The sequence below is a fragment of the Lottia gigantea genome, assembly GCF_000327385.1.
Source record: "Lottia gigantea unplaced genomic scaffold LOTGIsca_75, whole genome shotgun sequence".
NCBI lineage: Eukaryota > Metazoa > Mollusca > Gastropoda > Lottiidae > Lottia > Lottia gigantea.
This window is the reverse complement of record NW_008710508.1, coordinates 717,112-741,648: the sequence shown is the minus strand read 5'-3', so window position 1 is coordinate 741,648 and position 24,537 is coordinate 717,112. Positions and strand designations below refer to the sequence as shown.

Genomic DNA, 24,537 nt, shown 5'->3' with positions numbered 1-24,537 from the left:
AGAACACAAAATAAACAAATCTCTTATAGCGAATCAACAATAGAACAAACATAGAAATACTTCTTCAGGCACCGAGCTAAAAGTTCATCACAATTAATAGTATAGTTCATTTTGTTGCTACACTAAACTTTCTGGAAGAGCACCATTTTTGTTATTAGTTTCCTCATACGTTGGTGGTGGTCTAGCTATTTCAGAGTTATGTTTCTTTAACTTTTGGCACTTTTTGGCGGGGTTTGTTTTCAAGAGGCACTTCCGTTCATTGGGATCATCAATGATTGTAAATGCTATCTGTTCACACTCGCTGCACTGAGAATCACATGGTGAACTATCACGTGACGGGAACGACGGACAGTTCATTGTATGACGTCGAACAATTTCACGACTAGGGAAGTCTTTTGAGTTAGAATTTATATTATTCGAATCTGACTTCACTTCCGAATCTTTGCTTTCAATTCCTTTCAGCGAAGATGCGTTTTTACGAACGTCTCCATTTTTATATAAAACATTATTCGGGGAAATGATTTCGACTATTTCTGGCATTTTATCACTAATGGGTCGATCATTAGACAATTGGTCCACTGAAATTCTACGAATTCTGTGGCTCTTGTCTTCTCCCACCAAAAAGTAAGTCAATTTTTCACCTTTTCCCTGAAAATCAACATTTAGAAAGAATATATAAAAGAAATATAGGCCTATTTTATATAATTATAATAGGCTATATAAAAAGAAATACAAATAAAAATAGTTGGATTATATTTTCCTAACATAATTCATTTTTTCTTTGGCTTAAAAAGGACTAATAATAAACTTTGCATACCTTCATTGCTATATAGCCTCGTTCCTCTAAATAATACCCTCCTAACTTATCCAGTATAGTCTTTAATTCCTGACTGCAGTGTATTTTCATTGCTAGAAAATAAACAAATATTTTGAAACTAATTTGATAGCAAATATATGTTTCATATTATCTATATCTCAACACATAAGTTAATGCATCAGCTACTTTGTCATTATAGCAGGTTTTACTTTTAAAAATTACATCTCTTTACCTTCTCCTGTAGATTCCATTCTGGACGCTGTATTGACTGTATCACCAAATAAACAATATCTCGGCATTTTGTGACCAACAACACCAGCACAGCATGGTCCTGAATTGACAATTATTGAATTGATATATAATTACTGCTCTACTCTTGGCCTTGAATTCTTGTACTAATTCACCCCACTACCCATTTGGCAAACATGCCATCTTATACTTCATTTTATCAAGAAAAGATGATTCTTAATGTCAACTACAGTTTATTTGGGAAAAATTGTTGAATCATTCTGAATCAAATAGACTTACTTACCAGAGTGAATACCGATTCTAATCCGTACTGAAGAATCGGGCTGATGTCGTAATCGGAACGTTTTCAATCCAGCCAATAAATTAAGGGACATTGAAGCTATTTCGCCTGCATGATTATCTTTATTTCTAATTGGTAATCCACTAACAACAACATAGGCATCACCAATAGTTTCAACTTTATATACATCATAATGTTCAATAATAGAATCAAATAAACTGTACAAATCATTTAACATATCAATAACCTGAAAGAGATCCAACCAGAAGAGGTTCACGAAGAGTTACATCAATTACAAAGAAATAATTTAACTGCCTTACACATCATATACATCTAAAATATCATCACATTTTGCATAGACTTCGGTATAGATAAAGTTTCGATAGGAATGAATCAGAATTATTTACGGTAATAGAAACAACGTGCGTAGTGGTATAATGAAGAGATAATTTCACTAAACTAGACTTAATAACCGTATATTGGCAATTGTGTTTCTTTAACCGCGAATTGATTCATTAAGTGGCTATCGTATACAGTGATAATGTAGATAATGAATTAGATCAAAGTCAATATAATTGAGTTGAGATTTCAAGGAGGGGTGATGTCAATGTTTTGTAAAAGAGCAAGGAAAAGTCATCAAAACGAGGTGACGACATAATAGAATAAAACAACACACGTGATTTGATTACGCATGTTAAAGGTATTACAAAGACTAATCATATAGTTATTAGTCTTCCAAAAAAAATATATTTTCGTCATTATGTAAAGGAACATGCGCTTCTTAATGATCATGATATGAGTTTTGAGGCCCTTCTTCATCACCAACATCTGTCGATACATACGTAGAAGAGTATTCACATTTTTATTTCACTATCACCATTCTGTTCACATGCAAAATAATTGTTCTACGAAGAGAATTGGAGTCAGACCTTTACTTCCTTTATAAACAATTAGCCTTTGGACTTTCCTAAGTTCAATAAGTTGGTTATAAAACCATAGAATACATTTTATATCTATACATTAGAACAATGTCATTTAACCTTATCATCTTAATTCAATGAATAGGAAATGACGTCATTTAATCCAAATACTGCAGTCGTCGACCTCATGTACTAAGCACTTAACCTATTTATAGGTAGTATTTTTTCCTGACTTCTATATAAGCACATTATGTGATCATTTAGTTACGTAAAAGTCTTGAGTCGGCCATTATTAGAATATTATCAAAGGGTTCTCGTTACGCATTATGAACAGAGCAGACGAAATAAACAATCTAATATTTACCTCCATAGGAGTACTAGCTGCAGAGAGGGCTGTAAAACCAACAATATCACTAAAATAAATACTGACACATTCATATTGTTCTGGTACTACTGGATTACCTCGTTTTAATTGCTCTGCAACTGGTCTGAAATCAGTAACAATATATAAATCTAACATAAAGATTTTCGAATTCTGCGTGAAAGTAAAAGTGCCAAATTATGTTGTCTCATAATATTATAATATACTAGTTATATCTAAAAAAAAATCCAAAAAACTTATCAATTTTAAACGTAGAGAAAGCCTTTGCTATGGTGTATAATATATATTACGTAGAGAAAACCCCCGCCATTGTGTATAATATATATTACGCAGAGAAAGCTCTTGCTATTGTGTATAATATATGGTACGTAGAGAAAGCCTTGCTAGGGTGTAAAATATATATTATGCAGAGAAAGCCCTTGCTGTTGTGTATAAAATATATTACGTAGAAAAAGCCCTTGCTATGGTGTATAATATATATTACGTGGAGAAAGCCCTTGCTATTCTGTTTAATATATATTACTCAGAGAAAGCCCTTGTTATTGTGTAAAATATATATTATGCAGAGAAAGCCCTTGTTGTTGTGTATAAAATATATTACGTAGAAAAAGCCCTTGCTATGGTGTATAATATATATTACGTAGAGAAAGCCCTTGTTATTGTGTATAATATATATTACGTGGAGAAAGAACTTGCTATGGTGTATAATATATATTACGTAGAGAAAGACCTTGCTATTGTGTATAATATATATTACGTGGAGAAAGCCCTTGCTATGGCGTATAATATATATTACATGGAGAAAGCCCTTGCTGTGGTGTATAATATATATTATGCAGAGAAAGCCCTTGCTATGGTGTATAATATGTATTACGTAGAGGAAGCCCTTGCTATGGTGTATAATATATGGTACGTAGAGAAAGCCTTGCTAGGGTGTATAATATATATTACGTAGAGAAAGCCCTTGATATTTTGTATCATATATATTACGTGGAGAAAGCCCTTGCTATGGTGTATGATATATATTACGTGGCGAAAGCCCTCTGCTATGATGTATGATATATATTACGCAGAGAAAACCCTTGCTATGGTGTATAATATATATATAACGTAGAAAAAAATCCCTTGTTATTGTGTATAAAATATATTACGTGGAGAAAGCCCTTGCTATTGTGTGTAATATATATTACTTGGAGAAACACCGTGCTATGGTGTATAATATATATTACGTAGAGAAAGCCCTTGTTATTGTGTGTAATATATATTACGTGGAGAAAGCCCTTGCTATGGTGTATAATATATATTACGCAGAGAAAGCCCTTGCTATGGTGTGTAATATATATTACGTGGAGAAAGCCCGTGCTATGGTGTATAATATATATATTACATGGAGAAAGCCCTTGCTATGGTGTATAATATATATTACGTAAAGAAAGCCCTTGCTATTGTGTATAATATATATTACGTAGAGAAAGCCCTTGCTATTGTGTATAATATATATTACGTAGAGAAAGCCCGTGCTATGGTGTATAATATATATATTACATGGAGAAAGCCCTTGCTATGGTGTATAATATATATTACGTGGAGAAAGAACTTGCTATTGTGTATAATATATATTACATAGAGAAAGCCCTTGCTATTGTGTATAATATATATTACGTGGAGAAAGGCCTTGCTATGGGGTATGATATATATTCAGCACTGCACTAATGGCGCCCAGAAGGCCAAAACAGTTCTGTTTTCCAGTTAGTTATATTCAAAATATATATATTTTATCGATACGGACGTTTGACATATGCATAATGAAACTTAGATCATAATGAATAAGAAATACCATTTAGAAGAAAAACAAGCAGAAATAAGCTAGTTGACACAGCGAGAAAGCCCAGGAACCAGAATATAGAAAATTGATAAATAGAGAAGTTCAAGATTCTGTTGTATTAATTTATGTGAACAGCCAAATTTCAGAAGTGAATTTAGATTAAATATTGGTTGATAAATACACATTCTTTACTGAAACACCATTAAAGATTCAGTGGTTCTCTTGATCCTTGTACAGGTTATTTATTAGAACTTCTCTATCTATGTGAGAATAAATAAAAGATATATAGAATAATAAGTAAGAAAACGTACGAAATATCATACCGTGGTAGCATTCTTAACAGTAGGTTCTCCGTCATTTTCTTTTCCACCGATAGTTGTTCTGTTCGCTCGGCTACCAGGGCTTCCAAATTATTTGCATATTTCTCCATCATTGCTATCATATTATCAAAGATATTTGCTTTCCTTAAAATGAATTTAAAGATTGGCCTATTTATCCCAAATAATAAAGTCAATTTCAAATTACTAGCGAAAGTACAAGATACTCTTCTGAATTCAAAATGTAACAGTAAGCGTTTGTTACACTTGTTTGTTAAGATGCATTAAATCGTACACTTTTAACATCTTATGCCCATTATATTAAGTCTGTTGATATTGCAGATTTTCTTGTATTATGTCAATATACGACTTTTTGCAATATCTTTTCTAAAATGCTTTTCTTACGAACTTACAATCCCTGATGCATTGGTTTGAGTCGGTTTCTAACAGTTTTGAAATCCGGTCTCATTTCTGGGTCTTCTGTCCAGCAGTCTTGAATACAATTGGTTATATATGATTCACATGTCATTTGGTGAGTATTAGGTCTAAATGGTATTAATTTACTGCCCATTTTCAACTGTCGTACTATTTCTGAAATACCAAGTAGATGATATATAATATATTACAAAATAAAATATATTTCAAACTGTAAAGGTGTATTTCCCAAACACCAATTGGGATAACCATTTAGGATTGATAAATCCAATTAATACTGCACAAAGAATTCCTCATTGCTTAACATTTACTTTTATGACAATTATACCTTTGGACTCCTTTTGCGTGCATTGTAAGGACCCAGTTGTCATAAGTTAATTGTGTCCAGAGTATCTTTCAATCCAAATAAATACCTTGTATTCGAATATATCCAATAATGTCAACCATCGCATGACAAATGTATTTCTTTTATAGAGAAATTATCAGAAATAAAAATATAATATTACCCGGTGGATCCATATTAATATCTCCCCACGGTCCCTTTCTCACATACATCTCATAGATAATAAAGGCAAAGGCATAAACATCAGCTTTTTGTGTGCCTCGTGGGTGATGATGTTGGGGATTTCTTAATATTTCTGGCGCTTTAACTAATAATTCTGTGAAAAAAGGATAGACATATCATAAATATTCTTAAACAATCTATCATCCTATAGGGAAATCAAAAGTATGCTAAAAGCTGTTAACAGATATAGAAATATTCTGGCAACAAAAGAACGATCAGCGCTTTGATTTGTGCCTCGAGTATTCTGCATGAGCGTAAAATAGCCAATATAGTGCCACCTAAATATTATATTATAATTACACTTTTTCTACTGCCAAAAGAAGAATCTTCCAGAATCCTTGACACATCCCTATAAAGGGAATTATTTCATAGATTTGGAGGTAACTGCACAATTTTCATTAGCCATGTTCTGGTCATGCATATTTGATTCATTTAATGTAGTATGTACTTAACCATCAGCGCCCTCACATTATTTACATCTGTTACGTTGCACTTACTATCATAATAATTGTCATCTTTGGCATTAGCAGGTTGATTAAAGACTGATGGCAGACCGAAATCTGATATCTGTAAAACCCATCTACTATCAACCAGACAATTACTGGATCTTAAATTACCATGAGATATAATATTACTATCATGTATAAACACCATTCCCTGTAATAAATATTTGTGATGTCAGTGATTACATGTTGTTATCTCTGTATTGTAGCTCATAGTACAAGCTATATGAAAACAAAATACAATTATAAAACGTGTTTAAAATATCGAATGGAGCCTATTTGGTCCTATTGGTCAAGCATAGAACTACCATGACTTAATAAGAGTTCCAATTTATCTCATGCGATCAATTTTTAAACAATGACTTTGCGGTACACTAACGATGTTAATCGTTTTCTTTCATTCCTTACCTTAATTAGATCTGCCACTAATGAACTGACAAACATGTCATCTAATGTTGAATCTTCATTGGCTAATATATCCTGGAATCATCACATAAAATGAAGGTAATAACAATCTTGATTATTTTATTCTGCTTATTAGTTATGTTTTAGAAATCGTCTAATTTTAGTTTTGAGTACTTAATTTGGCTTTGGCCATTATGAATTCAAGAATTATACAACGAAATTGCTGTGTTTCAAATGAAACGCCCGTTTGTTTAACTGAAAGATTGTAAATGTTCATATTCGAGGCGTAAGTAGTGTATATCTAAAATAGGGTGTAAATGTTGTATATTTTTAATACTTGGTATACTTGTAAATTACGAAAATCATGTACAAGGGGTAGGCGTTTTATATAAGGTTTAAGAGTTGTACACGATAAATATGGTGTAAGTGTAAGTGGTGTATATTATATACAAGGTTTAGGTGTTGCACATTATGTACATTTTTTAGGTTTGTAAATCATTTCAGAATGTTAATGTTGTATGTTATATATACAACGTTTAGTTGTAGCACATTATGTAAATTTTTTAGATTTGTAAATCGTTTCAGAATGTTAATGTTGTATGTTATATATATAAGGTTTAGGTGTGGCACAATGACATTTTGTAATTTTTAAGGTTTTGTTAATCGTTTCAGAATGTTAGTGTTATACATTATTTACATGGTGTTAATATTGTATGTTATATGCAAAGTATCTATTGCCTACAAGGTATGTGTTGGTCAAGAATTCCTTGGAGAAGCGTAGGACCATTGACCCGTGTATGTGGTGTTTGCCTGTTAACTTACCTGTAGGCTACCACGCTGGCAATACTGTGTTACTATATACACTTCAGGCAATTCAATACAAGCACCAATAAATCTGTTAATATTATCATGGCTTAATTCTTTCCGTAACTGTAACTGTTTTTTCATTTCTCTATTTACATCTAAATTTCTTCTGGTAACTTGTTTAATAAATACAATGGTACCACGGTATGAACCAACATGTGTGTTACTTTGTTTTGCTTTCATTGAAGATCTTTTATCACTCTCATTATCACCAGATAGTAAAAACTTCCACGGACTATAAACTTTCTTCTATAAAATATAAAGGCGGAATATTGAAAGTGATCCTATCAAAATGAGACTTATCCTACAGTTTTATTAAATCACCCAATATATATGTTAGTAAATCAACTGTAATTTAAAACGTCTCCCTGATTTTAGCATAGTTCGACTATTCAAAAGAATTTTGAAATTTGAAGATGAACTACACTCCTCAGAGAAGGGTTTTTGTGTTTTTTTATAACAGTTTATAATAATAGTATAATATATGATAATCATATAATGTATAATACTATTATAACAGTTTAGATCATTGTCATTTATATAATTTATATAATCGTAATATAACATATTCGTCTTGTTTTCCTTACCCTTTGTCTTGCGGGTGAATAGAAATCTCTGACAGAATCTACAAATCTCAGATCTTCTTTATCAATCTTCCATAATAAACTGGCTAACTTCTTTTCATAACGGTAATATCTATAAACACAATAGTTAACTATGAGTAAAAACATTTCATAAAGTTTTTTAAATACGAGAATGAAAATATCCAACTAATTCACCAGCAATGATCTATTTTGGCCATAATTGTTACTTGTTTTGGTCATATATGATTTTGTTACTATATAAAGATCCGATGACATACGATGCGTCATATATCATTATATCTGTTACCTTTTGTTTAAAGATATATAGTCCAACAAAATTCACAGATAATGTCAATGACTACTGGATACGGTAGGCTGTCTGACATTTAAAGGAGAATTGGAGTTACAGTTCAAAGACAATGACGGCTTCTTATTTATAACATTTCATTTTCTATTCTTTAATTACTATTGTCTGACTGCTTTATCGACACCTGGTCATACCAAGTAATTAGATACCACAGAAACACTGTGTACCACTTTCTAATATAATTCCAACTTAAAAATTCCACGCTTAAAAGATCACCAACACACCCAAATCAAATTCCCCGAAATTCAAAACAAAATGCTGCAGTTGTGAATGGCAAAAAGTGAAATCTCACAAGTTTAACGTCTGTTAAGAGGTCACATTAGTTCAGTAGTAGAACAGTAGTTATGCTGTCATCTTTATAAATCAAATTATTTGCGAAACTAAATCAATCCATTAAAATAATGGGTTAAATACCCCAAAGTTTGTTTTCATCTGTGAATGTACTTTTTTGGAACAAAAAACAGTACTCCATTATCAGACAGATTTGCATTGGGAAAGAACAAAAAACTTGTAAAGTTTGAAGTAGTAACCTATTTATAGTTGACAACTAGAAAGAAAGCAGGCGACTAAAACTAAAAAATGTCATTTAAAAAAGAAATTTGACTATTCCCTGAGCTTACTAAAGATGATCATGATATCAAAAATAAGGAAGGCATAGCGTGTTACTTGACTAATTTATTTTAATAAGAAATGAAAGATGGTATCATTTATCAAAACCTCAGTTACAAATATAACATCAATAAACTGACGCATCAATCCACTAAATGTATCTTCTATTTCTAATTACAGTATCAATTATTTAGTGCCATCGTCGTCTTCTGCTTCATATCATGTTCAACCGATGATAGATCGGTTACCAAATCATGTTAAGGTTTATACAAGAAATCGACATCGAAGTTTTAAGGTAGTATATTTTCAAACGTACAATCTTGGCCTTTTGATTTCAAATTGCTTCACCTCATATATTAATTAATGTAACTACACAAAATACATGGAAGTTAAAAAAATGATTTTCGGCTTATATGATGGACAACTATTAGAACGGCTTCTATAGAAGATAATATCTGTGTAAACGAGTTTCAAAGAGAGAAACAGGAGACTTACTTTGAGACTCTCAATATGACCAAACCAAACGCTAACAGGACTATAACAGCTGCTGCTAAAACACTTCCAATTACCACCAATTCCCAATCTGGAAAGAGAAATCTCAAATGAGTTGTGTTACATATAACAAAAGCTATATTAGATTATGCTTTAGGTAATAGTCTGTAGTGAAACATCAAGAACCTCACAGGAAATTTAGGTGGGCAGTTTTTTTATTCTAGCTGCTTTGGAATTATCAAATGTTTTCAGGTCTGATGGACAATCGTAAACTTTAATCAGATTAGGCTATATCAAAATAAATGGTAAAATGGTATCAAGTGATAAGGATGCTCCATCATTGAATTAATATATATAAAAGGGAATTTAACAGCTCCGATGAAGCTGATTTTCTTTTGGTATAATTGAACACAAACTAAAAGACGTCAAACGTTTGTGCTATTTAAGTAGAAAACGTGAATAGAATTAATTTTAATGTTTTAACCGTATAATGAAATTAGTAAGCGACATGTTGAAATAGTCAAGTTAGGTTTGTGTGACAAGTAAGATTAGGTTATCAAACATACATAAATAGCCTAAAAGAATACCAATAACACACTTAAAATTATTGATATAATAAAAAATTCTTAACTTACTCGTGTTACATTTTTCACCCTGAAATCCACATTCTGGTTGACTAGGTGGTGGTCCTCCAGATAACCAACTTATTTCATTTATAGAACTTGGTAACATCATCTGTTAGAGAAAAACATCATTATTGTGTTTTGTAGTTTGATTGCTACCATTGTAGTTTATAATAACCGAAGACAGAGTTTCAAGTAAAAATTTGAATTGCGAAAACTTGGAAATAGATTGTCTTCTAAGTGTTGCCGAAATGGTAATTTCAAACAACAATTATCGTTCCATTTCAGGCATCACTGAATTAAATACGTTATTTGATATTCAAGACATTTTACAATGATACTTATAAACAATAAGTACCATCGTTCCTTGAAAAATATTGCAGCTTTGTATCAAATTTAAACGTATTCACTTTCAGTATATCAAGAGCGGTCACCAATCTGTGTCAAATCATACCACAAATCTAATTTGTGCAAGATATTGTTGATTTAACACACATCATTTAAAAAAAAATTCTGATATAAACAGAAACTGTCACCTCTATCGCCAACAAATTTTGATGCGTTTTTACTAAGTCAATGGCAATAACTCAAATTCCAATGATCGAAAAATTGTCAAATTCAATCTTGACTAAGATCTCATCATTATAAATGACCATACCAAATTTTATTTAAATCGGATGAAAACTGTACTCTCTATTGTGTTCACAAACAAATTTTGACGCGTTTTTCATACATCAAGGGCACTAACTCAAAAACGTTCATCGAAAGATGTCAAATTCGAACTTGTCTAAGATATCATTATAATTGATCACACCAAATTTCATTTAAATCAGATAAAAACTGTTGACTCTATTGCGTTCACAAGTCAATTGTGGACGGACGGACCGACGCACCGATGGACAGGGGCGATGACAATTTACGACCGCATTATAATGTGGGCATATAAAATCGGTTGCATTTTGTCAAGTCGCTTTAGTAAAAGTCACCAAACAGAGCTCAAACAAAACTCGATTTGTAATCGAACACTGATTAAAGTAATTGAAAGAGTGGAGTGAATTGTAAGGAGGCATGAATGAAGAGAAACCCGTCTGAAGAAGTTTTAATTGAACATTGAAAATACGAAGTTAACATTACATTCGCTGCATAATGTTCTGTCCCAACCAATGTAAATTAAGGAATAAAAAGTGTAATAAGATCTTGTTTGATTTGTCTGGTGTGATTAAAAGAAAGGCAATCAAACTGCAAGTGACACCAAACATGTTTCTTATTGTTATATTCATCTCAAGCGACATTAAGCATGAATTAGAAATCCTATGGTAACAAATGCATTCATCGAAACTGATAGCTACCGAATCATTAAGAAAATCTTATACAATAGCATAATATTGGATCAACTTTCAGACAGCAAATAAAACGCTTTTAAAATAAGAAAGAAATAACAAAGATCTTGTAAATTCGTGTAGAAATAAAGAGCATCTTTCTATAATGCGAGATTCCTTTATTCCAAACTGTACAATGTGTGTTTATACTCTGATTTAGCCTTTAACCTCACTTAAAGTTTGATAATGTGTATTGGAGTTCCAAAATATATGCAAAACGTTAACCCATATTCTACCTCTACATCATTTTTTATATATTCTCCACAATTTTCGAATTTTAATTTTTCATTTCGTTAAACAATTTGTGCCAGAACAACAATTATCTAGAACATATGTTAATTGTGTTGTGAGAAATCCATGTAAATCATGTTTTATTTCATCTCATTCCACGCTGTAGATACTTTAAGTGATTGAATTCAGTAATTGATGGAATGAGGTGATCAGATTGTAAATCGTCCATTGAGTAGAGAAAGAGGGCCCAAAACCTACACTCAAAGATAGCTTGACAGGCAAGGTAACATTCAAATCAATAGCAATAACTCAAATGCCCATCATCGAAAAATCATTGTATTGGAACTTTACTAAATTCTTATCAATTTAAATGATCACACTGGCGTGGTCAGCGTGGTAAATAGCCATAAGTACCCTTACAGCTATTTACCACGGCATGGTATGGTAAATAAAATTAGTCATGATTTGATATTTCTTCCGGGAAAAAATGTTAAAAAAAAATACCTAAATATTCAAAATAACGATTTTGCATTCAAAACAATATCGTGTTCATCAAAAATTCCGATATTTTCCTTCTTATGGAAAAAGGCTAACAATGTGAAATGTGCACAATATTTATATTTTTGAAACCCAAGTTTCATTAGAATCAATTGAAAACTGCATTATGTTCACAAACAAATTTTGACATGCTTTTCCTAAGTCAAAAATTGTTCATCAAAATATCATCTTATTCGAATTTGACTGAGATCTCATGAAAATAAATCATCACACCAAATTTCATTCTTCTCTATTGCGCTCACTAACAAAGTTGGACGCGTTTTTACTAAGTCAAGGGCAATAATTCAAAAACAGTTCATCGTCAAATTCGTACTTGGCCAAGATCTCACTGATATAAATCATCACACCAGATTTCAGTAAAATCAAATAGAAACTGTAGTCTCTATAGTGATCACAAGAAATGTGGACGGACCGACGGACAGGGGCAACGACAATATACGTCCACATTTACAAATGGGCTTATAAAAAGTCGAGTTCAGTAAAAGTACGAAGCTGATGCAATTGGACTTTAATGATGGACGACGCAGTTTTGAAAGTTTGGGTAATTTACACTTCACCGAACAAGTTTAATTAATAACAGCGTCAATTTACCGGTATTGAATTATTAGTTGACCTGGCGAAATCTGCTACAGCAATCATTTGACTAACAGCTTGTCCATTCTCTAACTTAATACCCATCAATGAATAATTACCTTCATTCTGACCATGTTTATCAATATACACAGAGAAACCTTGAATACCTTGAAACATAACCATCATTTGAATTATTAATCAAATTAAACATCAAAATAACAATAAAGTTCTACAGAGTTACCAAAAATGAGTTGTGATTTGTAAAGTTTTGGTGTCTACCAAACCTGACTCTGAACTTTGAACATATAATTACTCAGGTGTAGCTTACATGCCATGTTATGATGCATGAAAATGTAATGAGATGACTTATTACTTAACTGTTTTAATACGAGGAACAAAATAATAACATACTTATATATGACCGACCACGAAGTTTACTGATGACTTGTGAAGCATTTGTGATATCACCACCACTAGCCAACGTTTCATTTAGAGCTCTTGCATAAATCTTGACAGCATCATACAGGTAGGCTACTTTAATAGGTATATCAGGCTAAAAAAGAAATGAAAACACAATTGTGTGTCATAAATGTAACTAGTTATACATCTATTGCCAGGCTAAAGCCTATATATTTTCGCGATCTCACAGGTCGGTGTTCATGAACGCATACCCTAGCTGTACACAAGAGAATTCAAACAAGTGTGAGTGAAAACGAGTCAGTACGGAATTATTTAAATGATATGTTGCATGGTGAAAATTGAAATTTACCATCATAATAAAAATTGGTAGACAAAGTTCATGAACAAAAGGCAGGATGGTGTTAAGAGTCTTTCAGTAAACTCTACCTTCCAATGGTGACTAACTAAATGCATCATTTACTTTTTAATAATATACAAGAAAGTGGTCCCTTATTGTAGCATGCCGACTCAGTCTTCTGAATGATGTTGTGATGGATTTCGATTGTGTCAGTTTGTATATACTTACGATTTTCTCTTTTAGAAACGGGGGTGGTATTGGATAATAGATAGGATGAAGTTTATTTCGCTCGTGGATTGATTCCAAGAAACTCGTCCAATTCTTATTAGTTGTTGGTCTTAACGTCAGTATTAATACATTACGGAAAGGATCTAAATATTCCTTAGTTGGTGTTACTTTATTCAATTCTAACGGATCTGTAAAATAGGAAATGTATCACTATCTTAAAACTTCTAAATACTTTTTCAATTTTATTACTATCTCTTATCAGTTTCTTTGCCATGAAAATTGAAGATAATCTAACTAGGAAATGTCTTCTTTTGAAATTTATTTTGAAATAACTCATTTGTTTATGCAGAATCGGGAAGAATTCGGAATCAAGTAAACTGTGGTTAGTAAGATTGTGTGGTTACTTACTGTGCATAAAATATTCATCGTGGTTAGTAACTGGTTGTCTATCATCAACACCAATTAATACATAATCTTTTCTCTTCTCGCCTAATTTATCATACATTTCTCTTGCAAACTCTATTAAAGCTTGATAATCTCCCAAAAATACATAGACTTGAAGAAAAATGTGACAAATTAATAAGACGTTCAGAAGTATATGTACAAAAAAGCTTTCCTTTCCCTCTTTTCAAAAGATAGCTTCGCAGGCAAGGAAATATACGCCTACTGGCAGCTTTGATTTTATAAAAAAAGATAGCTTGCCAGGTAAGGTAATATACGCCCACTGGCAGCTTTGGTTTTGAATAAAAATATTTAGCAGTACAGTAACAATTACCAGTATGAAATATTCAACCTTCAGTCATACACTTCTTTTGAACTCTTTAGTGCGATACTGAATAATATCAAGTATGAGTTATTGCCCTTGTTCTTGAAAACGTGTTCAAATTTTAGCTCGTGAACACTCTAGAAGGCAAATATTCAGCGCGGGAGTGAATAATAAAACCAAGTATTGTCAAAATCCAGCGACAATCATGCCTTTTAGTGTTTTAGAGCTAAATTTGAAAGCGTTTTCAAGAACAAGGGAAATAACTCATACTAAATATTTTTCTTTTCTTCTGATTTTCAATAGGGATCATTCTTGGGTGGTCACTAACATTCACACCAAGTTTCATCAAAATCCGCCGAGAATTGTTCCTTCTAGACTTCTAGAGTGAAAATTGAACGCATTTTCAAGACCAAGGGCTCATACTAAATATTTTTGCTATTTTTCTGATTTTCAATAGGGTTTATCCTTGGGTGACAACAAATACTCATGCTAAAAATCTGTCAAGAATCGTCCCTTCCAGAGTGTTTACAAGTTAAAAATTGAACGTGTTTTCAAGAACAAGGGCAATAACTCATACTTAATATTTTTAGATTCTTCTGATTTTCAACAGAGTTCATTCTTGGGTGATTACGAACACTCACACCAAGTTTCGGCAAAATCTGTCAAGAATTGTGCCTTTTAGAGTGTTTACGATCTAAAAATTGAATGCGTTTTCAAGAAGAAGGGCAATAACTCATACTAAATATTTTTCGATTATTTTGAGTTTATCCTTGGTTGATAACAAACACTCATGCCAAGTTTCGTAAAAATCCATCAAGAATTGTGCCTTCTAGAGTGTTTACGAGCTGAAAATTGAACGATTTTTCAAGAACAAGGGCAATGACTTATACTAAATATTTTTCGATTCTTCTGATTTTCAATAGGGTTCATACTTGGGTGACTACTAACATTCATACCAAATTTTGTCAAAATCCGTCGAGAATTATGTCTTGTAGAGTGTTTACGAGCGATTGTGGACGGACGAACGGACATGGGTGACGGAAATACAGTGGCAGTACAGTAACAAAATGAAATATTCAACCTTCAGTCATACACTTTTATGGGCAACAGACGTTTGGCACTACAGTACAAGTAAAACACCTATCGAAAAGCTACACTGCTGATGAGCAATTGCGATTTGAACCCAGAAAATATTTATTGAATCTTTTGACAGAAATATCTGTATACTAAAGCTATTTTCAAAACTTGATTTGGGGCAAAACAGAAGAAATTCAAAGTTTGACGAAATAATAAATAAATATGTTTACAATTGCGCTTTAAACATAATTTAAAACAGTTATTTCACTTATCATTTGATTTACTGTTATTTATGACTGTCAATTATAAGCTGTTTTACAGAGGGTGTGGTTTGGAGGGGTTTCACAGTAAGTATTTTCTAAAGAGTACCAATGCTGTTACCCCTGCTAACTGTTCGTAATAGTCCTAAATTGTTCAAATTCTGTCCTGGTAGCTCTTTCTAGCTAAGAAAAGAAGTAAACCTTAGCCCTAAAAATATGTGTATTCGAGTTGTATAAAACTGCATCGAATCTCACTTTAGAAAGAAGTTATTATCCATAGTCAATATTTTTTATATTAACCTTGGTTGTTTCTTGTCAAAATGAAAAAAAAAATAGAATAGTATTTTCAGCTTTCTGAATCTAATTTCTCCAGCAAAATTCCTTCAAGTATAGAATAAACCTCAATCAACCAATAAATAGCTATTAACCACATAAGAAGGATTTTAGTACTTCCAAATTGCGTTATTTCTCTTCCGACTACTTCACAGTGGTTTTGACAGTAAAAGGCACTTAATAGTGACGACGAATTCAACTAGTAGATTAACTATAATGATGTACCTTAGAGATAATAGGACGTTGTTTAATTAGGATTATCAATTTGGAGCCTGATTGTATTGTAGAAGGTCACTGTCAGGTTAATTCAATGTCTTCAAGTCAATATGATGTTGATGATTAAATACTAAGAAACTATGACCGAGAATTAATGATTAGAATCAAAGTTCAGGATAAGTGGTGTTGTCATAAGCTTGAAGCTAGGTTCTTGTTTCCGAGAGTGTGAGCTGTCAATACATTATGCCAAACAACGATTCTAATAAAATGAACATAATTGATGATGGAGGTTTGCCATGAAGTGTTCTAGCTTTACATAGCTTCTTATAATGTAATATCCGTGAAAAATCATGAGAATGCATAATGTTGAGACGTTTGAATATAAATTTGAACATTGAGAACAACCTCAATTCTGACCTGTCGTAACAAAATGACAAAATGTAGCATTTTTTACTTAACGACACACTTTTACGAAATGTAGCAATCTTTGGATAGACTATGGAACATAGCTAACTTCGACAACAGGGCGTCACAAGTATCTTCTACAGGATGGTATCGACTTTAGAACGTCACAAATATCGACTCCAGTACTCCAGTAATATTGACTACTACGTCACAAATATCGACTAATATTATGTCTCGGGTATTTCATTTAAAAACACTAACATTATTAACCTAGTTGTTCTATTTTGAAATTTAAAAAACGTATGGATTAACATTTTGGCTACGTATCAACGTAGAGATATTTGAGATGGCCTTTATTTTAGGGACTAATTCGTAGTGAAGAGTTACCTACCCGGTATGTAATAATGTTCTGTTAAAACACTTTTCTCGGTGTTACTTAGAGAGTTGTGAACCAAAACTAATGACTGTTGATTAACAGCACCAAGTGTTTACTTTTTCTTAAATCCAGTGCGTTGTTTATGATTAGGTTCTTATGTTAAGTAATTTGATGACAAAACTAGATTTAAAACAATTTCACTTTTAACTTTGGCGGGTTCTATTGTAGGCTTACTTTATATTTTAAGAAAGAGATAAAAAAATTGTAAATATTACATAGAATCCTGACAGAGAATTTGAGGTTGGGGTGAACTAGACGTTCATTGTCACGATTTATTGAAAAATGTAGTAACTTTGTAGTCAACATACCTACTACATACAAACATGATCAACATGTATAGAAAATAACCATTTCAGTTACAGTAGTATGATACGGAGCCCCTTAAGCGCAATTTTCAACACAACACATTTTTATCACATATTTCGTTTAAACGAATTAATTATTTCGTTTATGATTATGATAACAGTAAATCAAATGATAAGTGAAATAACTGTTTTAAATTATGTTTTTGTTAACATCATTAGTACGCTATGACCATTGTTTCATACCTTCAACATTTAACAAGGACAGTTCTTTTAGAGCTTATACTATGGACAATTATTGTGATTAACATTTACCTCAAGCTTTAAATTCTGGCTGATTATATATGTTTTTTAAGTTAACTAATTTATACTACCCCTGTAATTGGACTAATGGATTTACATTGTTATTTAGATATGAACATGGTGGTATATAATTAAACACTAGTTCCCTCTATCCTTGAAATCATATATGGAAATAATGATAGCCAATGACAACGACTTCTTACTTCTGAACTTGAAGTCTGTTCGTTAGAACTAAACAATAAAAGATGACTATGGAGATTTACAAGTCTTGCAAATAAGTTAGATCATCCAAGTCTTTTTAATCTTTAAGTGGTATTATTTCACCAATGTAATTAGGAAGAATAGAAAGGGCATACATTATCTCGAGACAAGATATTGTTAGGATATTATAGATCACATTAAATAACACAACATGTAATATTATGGTAGCCTACACTACTCCCGTGTTTGATTGTACACAACGTTTCAAAAATTTACATTGTCATCATCTATTCCGTTAGTTAAGATATTGTAAGTGTATTTTTTTAGTGGTGATCTACTTTTAAACAAAACTGAAATTCTGATTATGGAGTATTTCTATACATATAATATATTCAATATTCCAGACACATATTATATACTAAACGGCTTCTTTGACGTACATCTATGTCATTTTCACTGACATCAGTTTTCCTTGTGATAATAGTGTTTTAATACATTACAAACGTGATTGAAAATCATTGTATATCACAGTGCCAACAGCTCACTAGCCTTTGATCTTTATAACCTTCCAAGACTGTTTGCTCCAGTTTTAAAAAAAACAAATTGCAAATACCACTTACTGAATTTTTTTTCCGTTGGTCAAGGAAAGAAGATTTATAATTGTTCAAAGAAAATACCTTGAAAAACCTTACTTGAAATTTTGAACTAAAAATCGAATGGAAAGGTGATCAATTTAATCTTTAGTTTTAACAACAGTATCACAGGACAATATGACTATTAAAAGTACTGATGAAGTACCAAGAGTTTATGTAGGTATTGGAACCATCTCGAGTGACAGCTGAACAGATCCAGCTACAATGGATTCAGGACTCCAATTTATAACAGCAAAATTACAATAACTTTATAGGCTATTAATGAGGTAAGGAGTAAATCGCAAGGTTTATTAAATATAAACGGCCTATAAATGAAATCGCATAACTGCTTCCTGCTTTCAAAATAGCCCACACTAAAATCGCTCGCGATAATGATGGTTATTTCAACCATAAATATACCTTCGTCCCTAAATAACAGGAACAAGAACATATTTCTGGGATGACATTTTCAGATTTTTTTAGTCTTTAATTGAGTCAAGACTGATTTGGCTCCATCCATTAGCCTCATTAGCCAATTTCTACCGTCCATCGATTTTTTAACATTTCCGGTTCGTTGTAATAATGGTCTCAGAAAACCTATCAAAAAAGTCTGACAGTAACGTCATTGCAATGATTAATATTGAGTTATTCAATTTGATAGTTATTTTATAAAATGCCAATATCCGTCTTTACAATATCCGTGTACATTTAGATGTAATGAATTTACTGAAGAGGGTCTTTCCCGATGGACATTGTGCATTGTCTGATTAACATCAATTTAAATTAAACCTATAGATTTAAAAATATTTGGCAGTACAGTAACAATCACCAGTATGAACTATTTACCTTTCAGTCATGATACTGAACAATATTACCAAGTTTTGTCAAAATCCGCCAAGAATCGTGCCTTTTAGTGTTTACGAGTTAAAAGTTGAAAGCGTTTTCAAAAGCAATGTCAATAACTCCTATAACACATTTTTTGATTTTCAATATGCGCCCCCCTCCTCCTCAGTTTACAATGAGAAAAGAAAATTGTGTAAACTTTCGTTGTAAATCCTAATCTGTTCTCTTTTGTATCATATCCCGATCCATAGCATAATATCAGCAGGTCTCTGGTAATATTTGTTATTATAATATTTGTATGTCGTTCCCTTCAACCCCGATATGAAAAAGATATAATTGTATGTAATATTTCATTCAATAAATCATTCTGGATATTAAATGGAATAAATTAACTTATATAACTGTTTATAGAACTCATGGACAAACTACTTATTTATGATATGAATGAAAAACGAGATATCTGGGATAACTATGTATACTTTATTAGCTCAAATTTGCAATTATGTTGGATCCTATATACTCAAAACAAGTATTTTGTCTGATCACTTTATTGGGCAATAGTCCAAAATCTTAGTTTAAGACATCTGGAAACAACTGTAATTAACTATTTAAAACGTCAAAATATTGGAGGAAGCAGACACATCACAAGAGATTATGGATATTAAAATGAATACAAATGTCAAAAATAATAATACCAGACTGGCATTATTTTGGAAGACATTAAACGATTACTCAAGTGGAAAACAGAAAAAAAACTGCAATAGCTTTCATTTTATAAAAAAAAAGCAGTCATGAATTCTAGACGTCATCAACTGAGGCATCACATTCAAGTTATACAAAGTATTAATATCAAAAATTTCATTTAGCCTAATATTCTAATATTAATATTCTAACATCAGTTAGTAAGATGGAACAAATCGGATCGCCTTGCATTTCAAAGCCTTATTAGTATTAGTGAAACACGTCTGTATATGTTAAACATTCCCCTGTATGTTTTAAAGTTACTTTCTAAAAAGATTTATGGATACCATGTTATTATGATTAGATGATGAATATAGAACATAAAGAATAAGCTGTTTGAAATCTGATTGAAATTGATAATATAGGTGATTTATTGTCAGTTAATTCACCCAGATATCAACGAGATAAATTCAGTGTATGGAAATGTATTCAGTTATCATTTGGGACATTATGTTTCTTGAAAGTCTGATTATTATAAGCCAGAAGAACCTTGTTTTGCTTGCGTTTTCTAATAAATAACTACACTTTCAGTTTAAGATATAATATTATTATAATTCCAGGACCAATTACGTCTTTGAAAATTAAGTTTTTGAACCTAAATCGTGGTCCATACATATCCTCTGACAATTGTAAGAAGAGTAGAGCAAAAAGTACCTGACATTGCACGGCGTTGTCCAAATTAATTACACCAATCAAATACATAAAAAGTAAAACTCCATAATACTTTTGTTAAATGATCTAGAAATAAGATAACCTTTTTTTGTTGATACTCTAAGTATTGGTTATCATGAAGACCAGTATCTATATAATCACAGAAGTCAACCTGTAGCATGTATTGGATTCTGACAGATGACATCTAACCTAGTGTATACATGTACTTAAGTTTTACTTACTTCTAGTCTTCTGTAAGGTATCTTTTAAAACATCATCAAAACGATTGTTCTTTGTTGCTAAAGGGTGAAAGAAGTCGATTTCTGAAGAGTAGGTTATATTATTTACACGGATATTGTTCAGTATTGCTAAATCTTCTAATCCTCGAGCTGTATCTCGCCATTTTAGCTCATGACTACTTATTATAGTAAAAGTATTCCATTTGAACTGATCAAATACCGAGATAATAAACTTAGAAACTTTGTAAGTTGATGGTTCTGTACTGACAAATGTATAAACACCGTATTGATCTTCAGGTAAAGCATCATGACAAGTCTGAAAACGAAATACAAGATATTAGAATGGATCATTTCTGCATGTAATAGTCTAACTATTCATATCAGACTAGCCATGTAATGAGAAAGACAAGTTTTAGCAAATGTGGAACACAGTTATCAGAATCGATTTAGGATTAAGTTTTGCCTTCGTGTAGTTTTCCTGGAATCTATAAAAGTCCCCCCCCCCCCCATGATCTCTAATCATTTAGAAATATTTCAGGCAATTCCGTGTGTAATTCTTCAATGTAATAGACCAGTCTTTATTTCTCAATGCCCATGATCTCTACAAGTTCTACAATTTAAGTCTTACGAAAAGACTAATCTTAAAATATTTCCGGTCTAATCAATCTATATTAGTCTATAATTTATTAATATCCGTTGGCAGTCAATAAATTTTGTCCAAGGATAAGTAGAGTTCATCTGAAATTCATCAACATTGACTAGAATAGAGCCATAGTTTTAATCTACAGTCCTTTGCCAAATCGGTATAAATCATAATGTGGTTTAAACAGCAATCCGAGAAAGACAGAGCCAGGACCCGAGAAGATTAAGCGCTTACCGATCAGTGCACAGCAATCGGCAAGGTATAGTAGCTCTAATTTCAAAAATAAGGCTCATTAAATAGAAACATGGGTTGTCGGAATAAGTCCTCGTAGTCGAGAGACAAAGAAGAGAGAAAAAACCAAGTTTGAAAGCAACAAATTGCACTGAAACGAGAACAACTGGTTTCATCTAGGGTAAGGAAAAATTACTAATGTTTGAATGTTCAAATGTAAAATCACTTCTGAACTATGGACTTTAACCCCAAGATTTGAAACGAGATAGCGCTAGCACACTTGCAATTCTTGAGATAATCGAATGTAACAGATAAAAGTGCACGAGCATAGTGGTATTATTGTATTACTATGTAGGTAGTATTGACGGATAGGTAGGCAAATGTTTATGATAACTGCAACCAAGCAATAAATATATACTTACATAAGCAATATATGGTAAATCAAAAGCTTTTGCTGCTAAAGCGGCTGAAGCACAATACCCATCTGGTCCAATTAAAGCAGAAGTACTCTTATCACAATAAAGATCTGCAATATGTTTTAGAGCTACCCATGATTGACCCATAGGATCACCAAAAGTGTATGTAAAGTTCAAATTGTCATATTCGCTGTTCACTTCATCCAAGGCTTTGAAAAATGCACCACCATATCGCCTCCCTTCACCATGGTTACTGATGTGTAAGAAAAATGCTATATTGATGGTATCATTGCCTTTTGGTTGAAGAGTTGTGGTATGACCATAAAGATCTGGTACAATTAATATTATACATAATGTTATTAACTGTACACTAACTGCCATTTTACTGCCCATCTAACCTTATTAATACATTAATAGTCTACTACCGGACACAATTCCAGACACAATTCCAATGTTTTGATATACAGCATACCATAATATTCCTTAATTCTTCTTCATAGTATGTTGCCTGAAATGATAAAATACCATTAATAAGTCTTGATATCGCAAATCATCATGTGACATACAATATTGTGTAAAAGAAAGGGCGTAAAATACCTCTTCGCATCCCACAATACTGTCACACACTGTTCTGTATAACTTTATACAATAGACTCAGTACATCACCTATCGTGACACATCGGATTTCTACTAGTATATATGTGATGCACTTCTTTCTAAATTCATGGCTTCGTTTCAGTCCATCTTTTTGATAGCTCAAAACATTGGCGTACCCACAATGTAGGTTAGAGTGACAAATGATTGCTAAAACAAAAGAAATCTAATCATTTTTAGTGTCGTTTTATTTGGTGTGTGTTAAAACCATATTATATAGAATAAAATAATTTTTGCACTCTATCGACCAGAGTATATTCACATTAATAAGTAAATATATATGAAATGTGGTTGAAACTGGTGAATGACCAAACCTCTCGGCAGTATCATACCTATTTACGATGAATTATAAGCTAGAATGATGAAGAAGGGTGATAGTCGTTGGATTTTCACTAGTCAATCTTCCCTAAAGCTCATCATAGAATCATTATATATTCTTTAAAAAAGGCGAGTAATTGAGGTGAAGGCAAACAGTACTGCAACTCATAAATAACTTTAATTTGATTTAATGTGGCGCAACGATGTTCATTAACAATTGAAACGTAGTGTGTTAGTTAATGAGTGGTTCCGGTCATTAAAGTTCTCGATATTATGTACTAATTATAACATGTGATTTGCATATTTACATAATAAAGAAATAAACTGCATGTTACAAGATGACATAATATGGTCATGATAAATCACCATTCACCATGCCTATTATTCCCTGTAGAATTATTTCTTTCAGTATTAAGATATTGGTGAAGCGCAGTACCGAAACGCTGAAGAATGGCATATTGCAGGTAATTGTTAACTGTTAAAGAAAATAGTACTAAACCATTATTATTATCAGTCAGTCAAGTACAAATTTGTTATTTCAATTAACAGTACTAAATTGTTTAACAGAGAATCGAGACATTCCAATCACTATAGTAAGGAACATTGCACATAATCCGTTGTAAGAAAATATTTACTGGTTACTGATCCACAAAATTACTTTATATTCATCATTACCTCAAGCATTGTAAGATCTCGTTTGAATTTACAATAAATTATTGAACAGGTGAGATAAGACAACCGTGTAATTCTACCATTCCCCTTGTTATCCCACTTGAACCCAACAAATGGTAATTAAAAGGTCTATATCATACCGTACCGTCTGTGTTATTAGTCTCCACTGGGTTTAAACAATATCACTTTGAAGCCGACACAAAAGTTTCTAAAATTATCAGTTTGAAACTGTGAA

General features: G+C 32.0%; 1 protein-coding gene across 1 annotated transcript; it reads right to left on the bottom strand.

Moving 5' to 3' along the window:
- Positions 1 to 117: 117 nt before the first annotated feature.
- On the bottom strand, positions 118 to 23,039 carry LOTGIDRAFT_236119 (hypothetical protein; the record flags this gene model as incomplete). Its single annotated transcript, XM_009066315.1, has 20 exons — positions 118 to 648; positions 818 to 909; positions 1,050 to 1,148; positions 1,350 to 1,593; positions 2,631 to 2,754; positions 4,797 to 4,937; positions 5,204 to 5,381; positions 5,732 to 5,884; positions 6,288 to 6,447; positions 6,702 to 6,773; positions 7,521 to 7,811; positions 8,150 to 8,258; positions 9,618 to 9,705; positions 10,250 to 10,349; positions 12,997 to 13,145; positions 13,390 to 13,531; positions 13,964 to 14,151; positions 14,372 to 14,518; positions 21,372 to 21,684; positions 22,665 to 23,039. The coding sequence occupies 20 exons, from the start codon at positions 23,037 to 23,039 to the stop codon at positions 118 to 120; spliced, it is 3,696 nt and encodes a 1,231-aa protein (XP_009064563.1).
- Positions 23,040 to 24,537: the final 1,498 nt, after the last annotated feature.